At 38.5% G+C, this 8,452-nt stretch overlaps 1 protein-coding gene across 1 annotated transcript in view; it reads right to left on the reverse strand.

Annotated features, from left to right (window-relative positions):
- Window positions 1-8,073, reverse strand: part of SPATA16 (spermatogenesis associated 16) — a 236,080-nt gene extending 228,007 nt beyond the window's left edge. The window contains exon 1 of the mRNA XM_057544841.1: window positions 7,459-8,073. Within this exon, the coding sequence (XP_057400824.1) occupies window positions 7,459-8,073 (615 nt within the window). The remainder of the gene's footprint in view (window positions 1-7,458) is intronic.
- Window positions 8,074-8,452: the final 379 nt, after the last annotated feature.

Genomic DNA, 8,452 nt, shown 5'->3' on the forward strand with positions numbered 1-8,452 from the left:
TTCGCTCCACACTCTACCACAATGGGAAAACTTCTTGAGGGCAGGGACTAAGTTTTATTTACATTTGTCTCATTCCCTGCATCTAGCACTATGTCAGGCTGAAACAGCCAGTGATGTTAGTGGTATTAACATACTTTTTTCTTATAGTGACAAATCCTGCTCTTCTACAGATTAGTTTTATTTAATTAGTGCTTAATTATAGGGCTATATCTAATTTTGTTCTTTTGCCTTTGAGATTGAGAGGAGCATTTGTTTTGTATTTTCCTGCTATGTAAATTTGCTAGCATTTAAGCAATATTTTTTATCATTAAATACTTAGCTATGGTGCCCCTGGATGGAACAAAGAGGGCAACAATCAAGATAAAAACTGAAGTGTTTAATTCTGACCATGCAGAGTTCGAGTCAATTTATGTGACAACTAAGAAAAAAATGAACTATTTCTAGCATAACAATTTGTGCATTTAAGTGAAAGCTCATATTTTTTTGTGTGAGAAGCAGTTAAGAATTCAAAATAGTGTTTGATTTAGTTCACTGCTTCTGAAAGGGGGGAATAGAGTAAAAAGCAATGAATTATTTTGGTCCCTTGCTTTGACTGAATTTCATATATCATTAAAAGAATACTATACATTTTTAATGTTAATTAAAGGAAAAAGGGGTATGGATTAAAGTGATGATAAACTACTGAATTGGTCAAAATCCTTTGGGGTGCTAAAGTTGTAAGTTAAATACATACTGTACAGGGAAATGAGGAACTTGAGAAACACAATGACAACTTGAACATGGATTTAGAGTTCATCATGTTTCCCAACAAGGAGTCCTTGTGAAAGCACCTTGTGGTTGGCCATTAGTTCTTACCATTCCTGCTTAACAGTGTTCTAAGAGGTTCAGAAAGTTGCTCAAAGTCACACAACAATTAGGTACCAGAAGCAGTATCCAATACAGATAATCTGACTCCATATTCAGTGCTCTGTCCATCAGAGCTCTGTATCCCTGTGGCCACCTAGGATTATGTGAGCTAGATACATTGAAGTGCTTACTGCTAATTCGCCAGATGGGCAATGGCAGGTGTTTGCAAACCTACCAGTGGTGTGGCATAAATCTCTGCTATTCAGAGTGGTCCCTGGACCAGCGGCATGGACATCATTTGGGAACTTATATGAAATGAGGCATCTGGATGCTCTACCACAGACCCCATGCATTTTTAACAATACTCCTATACAACTTTTATAAACTTTAAAGTATGAAAAGCAAGAGTGTAAAGAATTCCAGATGTGAAATCAAGGCACCTGAATTTGACCTCAGCCCTGCCACAAACTAGCTGGGGCACTTGAAGTAAGTTTTTTAAACTTCTTAGAGCGTCAGTTTTTGTTTGTTTTTGTTTTTTTATCTGTGAAATGGGAAAGATAATATCTGTCTTTGAGGGTTGTTGTGATGATTATCTAAATAAATGGGCCTGGACCCCAGTGGGAGTTTAAGAAATGCATACTGAAGCTCTATGCAAATCCACAGATGTGTAAAAAGACAGCTCAGGCATCCAGCGAATTTGGTGAACTCTTGATTTCCTGATTATGTTGGACTAGGAACTATCTATGTTAGAATCCATTTAAATTAAGCTTTCTGGGATGTCCATATTTTCATGCCCTAGAGATTTGCTACAGAATTATTCTCAGCAGAGCAATTATAGGTGAGGCTGCCCTATAATGAGATATCTTTGCTACTTCATTAAATAAACCCCCTTGGATGGGCTCCAAAATGGACCTGCCTCATAACAAATTCCATTACACTGGAAGTAATCACATAAGAAGGCCCTGGTGCGGGTTCAGTCGTGCTGGATACCTAACGTTTACCATACAGGAAATGTGTTCTAGAACAGTGATTCCCAAAAGCTGGTTCTCAGACCAATACTTTACTGATACAAGGGGCAATGAAAAAAAAAAGACAATTTAGTCAACTTTTCATAAAGTTGAATTATAATCTATTTAAAAAATATCCTTCATTCTGAGAGTATGCCCTTTTTTGAGAGTATGCCCTTTCTATTTTCTATCTTTTTGGTGTTCAACTGCTCCATATTTTAATGAAATAATGATGATAATAGATGGTAATTTTTGTAATGTTCTTGTACAATACAAATACAAGGTCAATCCTCTCCTCCTTCCAACTTTTAACTAGAGTTTTAAGGTCCTTGAAATCCCCCAATTCTGAACAATTGTTATAGAAAAAATTGCTTAAAAGGAAATTCTTTCCTATGAAATTAGCAAGGGGCATAGAGCATTTTCCATTGGGGACCAAACTGCACAGTTTTAATTGGAGGGCAAATTTGTCTAGGGTCAGCATCTCACAGGGTGTAATACTCCTCAAACTCCTATGTGTACCAGGACCATTTGGGATCTGTTAAAATGCAGATCCTGATTCTGCAGGTCTGGCACAGTCCAAAGTTCTGTAATTCCAACAAACTCTCACTTAGAGTAGCAAAGGCATAGTGGTTAAGGTGGTGAGCTCTGAACCAGATCACCTTGGTTCAGCTACTCCTGTTACTACCACTGCTAGCTGTTGATCCCTGAGCAAGTTACTTAACCTATCTATCCCTTAGTTTTCTCATTAGCAACAGAAGAATAATAATAGTCCCATCTCACATTTTCATTGTGAAAGTGAAATGGAATATTGAACGTAAATATTCCCAGAATGTAAAATACAGTACCTGACACATAGAAAGAGCTCCATAAATGTGAGTTATTACTCTAACTTCACAGATCAGTGACTGGAGCGCCAAGATATTAAAAAAAAAAAATATTAGCACCTCAAGGTGGAACCCTCAAGGGGTTCCTACATGATGAAATTGGAAGAATTGAAAGTTCCATTTGGTGAGGGATAAGTTGTGGTCTGTCTTCTTTGGCTGGTTCAGTGGGATTGTTTGAAGCTGTGAATCTTAAAGGGTGGGTATAGATCTGTTCTAATTCAAAAGGTGGAAGCCTCTCAATTACTAAGATCCTATAAGTAAGGTTGAAATTATGGTATGGTTTAGGTTGCATGCCACAAAATTATTAGAACCTTGCTAACTTATAAATGACAAGAAAAATACCATTAGTACATTCCCAGACTTTACGTTTTCCTATAGGTCTTTACTTTATTAATAATTATTCTTTTCCACATGAAAGTACAGCTAGCATGTTTATTAATTAATCTATTCTTACTTTTTGTTGACAGCCAAGCAATTTATTGGAAATAGTGTGTATTGCCTAATATGCCTCATTGGCCCATGAGGCCAATGTCTTACATTTATTTATTTATTTTTTATAGAATCCTTACTATTTTAATAGGGGGTGAATTTATATAGTTGTTCTTTAAAAATTATAGGTAGTAGCATCTAGGCATAAAACTGTGATTTAATATGAATTTATGGTTTTTATCTTCAATTTGTACCTTTTGCCCATCTGGTATGATTTCTGCTGTGATTTCAAACACAAGAGCAAATGATGACTGACTTTTTTTTTTAATTAATTTATTTTGGCTGCGTTGGGTCTTCGTTGCTGCACGCGGGCATTCTCTAGTTGCGGCGAGTGGGGGCTACTCTTCGTTGTGGTGCGCAGGCTTTTCATTGAGGTGGCTTCTCTTGTTGCGGAGCACGGGCTCTAGGCACGCGGGCTTCAGTAGTTGTGGCATGCGGGCTCAGTAGTTGTGGCTCATGGGCTCTAGAGCGCAGGCTCAGTAGTTGTGGCACATGGGCTTACTTGCTCCACGGCATGTGGGATCTTCCCGGACCAGGGCTCGAACCCGTGTCCCCTGCACTGGCAGGCGGATTCTTAACCACTGCGCCACCAGGGAAGTCTGATGACTGATTTTAACAAAGATTGATGAGTTAGTCACAGAGCTAAGGACTAATCTAACCTACTAAACTGGTTCAACTTTATATAGTAAAAAGGAAGCACAGAAAAATAAATTATTTCATCAAGCACATTTAAGTAAATGCTTCCTGTGTTCTAAAATCCTAAAAGATTAAAGATGACTGCTTTTTGGAAGCTAAACTGTTATCTTCTGAATCACTGCATATCATTTTTATCTTTTTCATTTATAAAATATCAGAAATGTACCTGTCTAGTTTGTGACCATGTTATAAAAACAAAAGGAGTTAATACTTCGTCAGGAGCACAGGGAAACTAATGTATAAGCAGAACATTCTAATGCGTTGATTAGATAAGTTGGAAATTATTGTGTCTATTAACAAATATTCACAAATTTCCGGGGCCTTTCCCCAGTTTTTACTTTCTGTTTCTTTTTTTGGTCTTACCTTTAACCACAACCAGTCTTCTGTATATTTCTACAGCTGACTCTGTACCACTCAGTTGCCAAGCATTTTATATGCCTCACAATGCCTCCCATGTAATAATCACTCCATGGGAGAGTTGCTAGTTATCCTTCAATAGCCATACCCATTCTCCCCTTCTTCTTCAGTAATAGGAATAAGAAAAATACGGTTTGCACATTCCCAGACCTTTAAGTTTTCCTATAGGTCTTTACTTTATTAATAATTATTCCTTTCCCCATGAAAGTACAGCTAGAATGTTAGTGACCATGAATGTTAGGGCCATCGGGAATAAAGACCGTATTTTTCAGCCTCCCTTGTAGCTTTGTGCAGTCACATGACCAAATTCGGGTCAATGAAAAAAAAAATGGAAATGGTGTGTGCAGCTTCCCATCAAGTGTGCTCGGAAGGACGCAGGGTGACTCCTTCCTTCCTTTTGCCCTCTTATGGCTGGTTAGAAGGTGGGCGTGACGACACCAACAGGAGCTGGCATTTTGATCAAGAGGTCACAGTCACATCTTGAGGAACAAAATAGAATCTGGTACCTGATGATCATACCATACCAGTGCTTGACTACCTAACATTTATATGAAAACAAACAAACAAAAACTTCTCTCTTGCTTTAGACACAGGTATTTTGGGTTTGTGTCACTTGCAGCCAAATCTAATCCTAACTTCACACACTGAAATATTCATTGATGCATTTATCTTTCAGGTGTGATCCTTATCAATATGCCTTGGTCTCTGTCATCCATCCTATCTTAGTCATGTTAGGACCTAAGGAAAAGCAAGAGATGCATTAAGTAATACCTGAGAACCCTTAGTATTGAAGAAGTTAAATTCAAGAGAAGTTAAATTCAGGAGAGGAAAGAGTTAAAGAGGTTAAAAATCTTTTCTATTCCCAGTAACTTTGGTTTATTAAGAGACATTCTAGGTAAGATTTCCAAAGTTAACTCCCAAGGTAATTAGACAAAAGCTAGGCCAGATGTCTAAGCTAAGTTTTGGTCTCAAAATAATTACTTTTGTTAATTACCAGTAATTAGTGTCAGCATCAAACACTTTCCTAAAAACCCTTGAGGGAGGGGGAGGAAGCAGGGAGAGAGAGAGAGGGAGAGGGAATGGGAGAGGGAATGGGAGAGAGAGAGGATGTGTACAGCAGAGTCAGAACACAAGCATTTTCCAGTACAGTTGCACATCTTGGGGTCATTAAAACCTGATTCAAATTTTACAGTTTTGAGCACTGGGTTTTATGGGAAAAGCGGATATTTTCTTCCAGTTACTGCTAATATCTTTTACTTCTACCTAGGCTTAACTTGAAGTTTATGTTCTTTCTTATTTTATGCCTTTTTTTCCCATTGCCAAAATGATTCTTTTCCTTTATCTATAAAATTACACCTTTAGCCCTGCATACCACACCCGCCCCCCCTGCCCTGCCACCAAATTTCACCTGAAAATAGCCCTAGCAGAAGTGCCCACGGTTCTTCCTGGAGTCTTTACTTAGCTTCCTTTCCCCAGTCAGTGGCTTCTGGTCATTAGCTCAAAGAACAGCAGAGGGTTCTCAGTGGTTTGTGGATAACTTAATTTGGGGGCACGTTTTACGTAGTTCAGAAGTTTACATAGTGCATCACTCTTTGCTTCTTTGTGTAAATGATCCTTTATAAGGACAGAAATATTTATAGATGCATCTGTTTGTGCACTGTCTCACCACTTCATGTCTCTTTGGGCCTCCTTTTTTGTGCCTAGAATTTCTTTTTAAATATTTAGGGGCACCATTGTCTAGTATTGTCCATTAATAATTCATTGTAGATGTAGTCATTTTTAACCTGCAAGTAACAGTGTAAATAATACTTTTAAAATATGCATCACAAACATCTCACATCTGACTCCTGCCCATGCCCCAGGTTCCATGGTGGATCAGTCACTCCTTTATGCCATCTCTATTTAACTGTTTACTGCTTTCTCTCCCTCACCAATTGTTAGAGGGAGGCACCTTGTCTTAACTCATTTTTTAAATCTCCAGTAGCCACCAGGCATATATAAAATGCCTTGAAATTTTTTTTGTAGTTAATTAAATATGCAGTCACGAATGTTGCCAAGCCAATGGGAGTTCTAGTTACACACTTTGGTCCTTTTATAAGTTCAGTGGGTCATGAGATGGTGCAGTTTTTCCCATGACCTTTTTTGTGTTTTAATGGTGATTCTCACATTTATTTTAGCCCATGGGCTATTTCTTTTTTTTTTTAATTTTTTTTTTTTTTTTAATAAATTTATTTATTTATTTATTTTTGGCTGTGTTGGGTCTTCGTTTCTGTGCGAGGGCTTTCTCCAGTTGCAGCGAGCGGGGGCCACTCTTCATCGCGGTGCGCGGGCCTCTCACTATCGCGGCCTCTCTTGTTGCGGAGCACAGGCTCCAGATGTGCAGGCTCAGTAGTTGCGGCTCACGGGCCCAGTTGCTCCGTGGCATGTGGGATCTTCCCAGACCAGGGCTCGAACCCGTGTCCCCTGCATTGGCAGGCAGATTCTCAACCACTGCGCCACCAGGGAAGCCCCTGGGCTATTTCTTTATACCAAGATATTGACCAACTTACCTGCTTGCAGAGAGAAAAATAATTATTCATAAAGCTCAGTAGAATGGGAAGGGAAGGGAAGTTTGATGGTAAGGTAAAATGGTGTTGTTTTGTTTTTAATCAGTATTATACATAAATTATCAGCCCATGCTAAAAAGTAAGATGGTTATGTTTAATCATGAACACTACATATCAAAAGGGGACAATTTGTATATTCATTAACTGCCTATTTCTAGAGGACCTATACTCTACCCACCACCACTGTACTAAAACTTGTTGGTTTTTATAGGTATACATCTAAATTACAAAACCAACTGCATTTTAATATATGTTACCCACTGCAGAGTTTGTTAGAGAAAATGCATGAGATGTGCTTTTGGGGTGATTTCTATATGTCAAGTGCACACAAGCATATTAATTTGCAGGCACATCTTATTTATGTAAACTGAGAACTGCATAGTCTTGATATCATTCAATATTTTCACCCCATGATCGCTGTTCATTACAGTATAATCAGAACTGCTCAATGTAATCACAACTTTCCCTTTCACAGCTTCCCATCACCAATCTATGTTTTTTTTAATCCCATACCTCCAATGCTGTTCTGAACTGTCCTGCTGCCACGGCGTATTTCTTTTGTCTGTAGCAAGAGCTGGCATCCTTTAAGGCTACCTGAAGCCATTTGTCAATCTGAGGCAGAAAGCTGAAATTAGGTACACGGAAAGGGTCTACTACCATTTCAGCAGCTTGGCATGTTGGCCGATTCCCAGTGGACATGTAGGACTCTACAAACTCATAGCTCACGTCCTCTTCATCAACGTAGACCAACTTCACCTCCACATCCATGATATTCTTTAAGGGGATTTGAGGCAGAGGCATGGTGATCAATGGGCTGTCAAGTTCTATTACCTTTGCCTGTTTCTTTCCAGCTGGCTTTTCTTCACCTTCTGCCTTCCGTTTAAAGGCCACTTTCTCTAAATCATTGCTTTGTTTTTCTTTGATGCTCTTTGCCATTTTTATTCGCTCAGCTGTGATTTCTACCTGTTTATCTCCACAGCTTTTGTTAATCTCTTGTGGCATTTCCAGGCTGCTGGGTGGGTTTGCTAAGGTGGACATTTTCTTGCTTGTGTTTATCTTTGGAACAATTTGATCAGGATAGACCCTATCTACCGTATTCTCCAAACTCCTACTGCTTCCTGAATCCATTGATTTCCCCCTGAAACACCTGTAGGGGTGAGAAGAAGACAAATAATTACAACAAAATTTTGAAATTCCAGTGGCTTTAATTTAGTCAGACTATAGTCAAATTCATTGAAAACACTTTTTAATTCATTATAGGTATTTATCACCTTAAAGTAAAACCGTATGTACATCATCTGCTGACTGTTTTACTAGAGAAGTATATGTTTCAGTCTCAAAATTCACCAAGAATTTGTTGAAAACACATTTAGACAGTGTCTTTAAAAAATAACCATCTATAGCTGAATAACGTTGAATGAACATTTTTATGGGGTGCCCAAACTCATTGAATAGGAAAAGCTTGTACATAGCCACTGAGGACAAAAAAGGACCAAAAAAAAAAAAT

The sequence above is a fragment of the Balaenoptera acutorostrata genome, chromosome 4 (assembly GCF_949987535.1).
Source record: "Balaenoptera acutorostrata chromosome 4, mBalAcu1.1, whole genome shotgun sequence".
NCBI lineage: Eukaryota > Metazoa > Chordata > Mammalia > Artiodactyla > Balaenopteridae > Balaenoptera > Balaenoptera acutorostrata.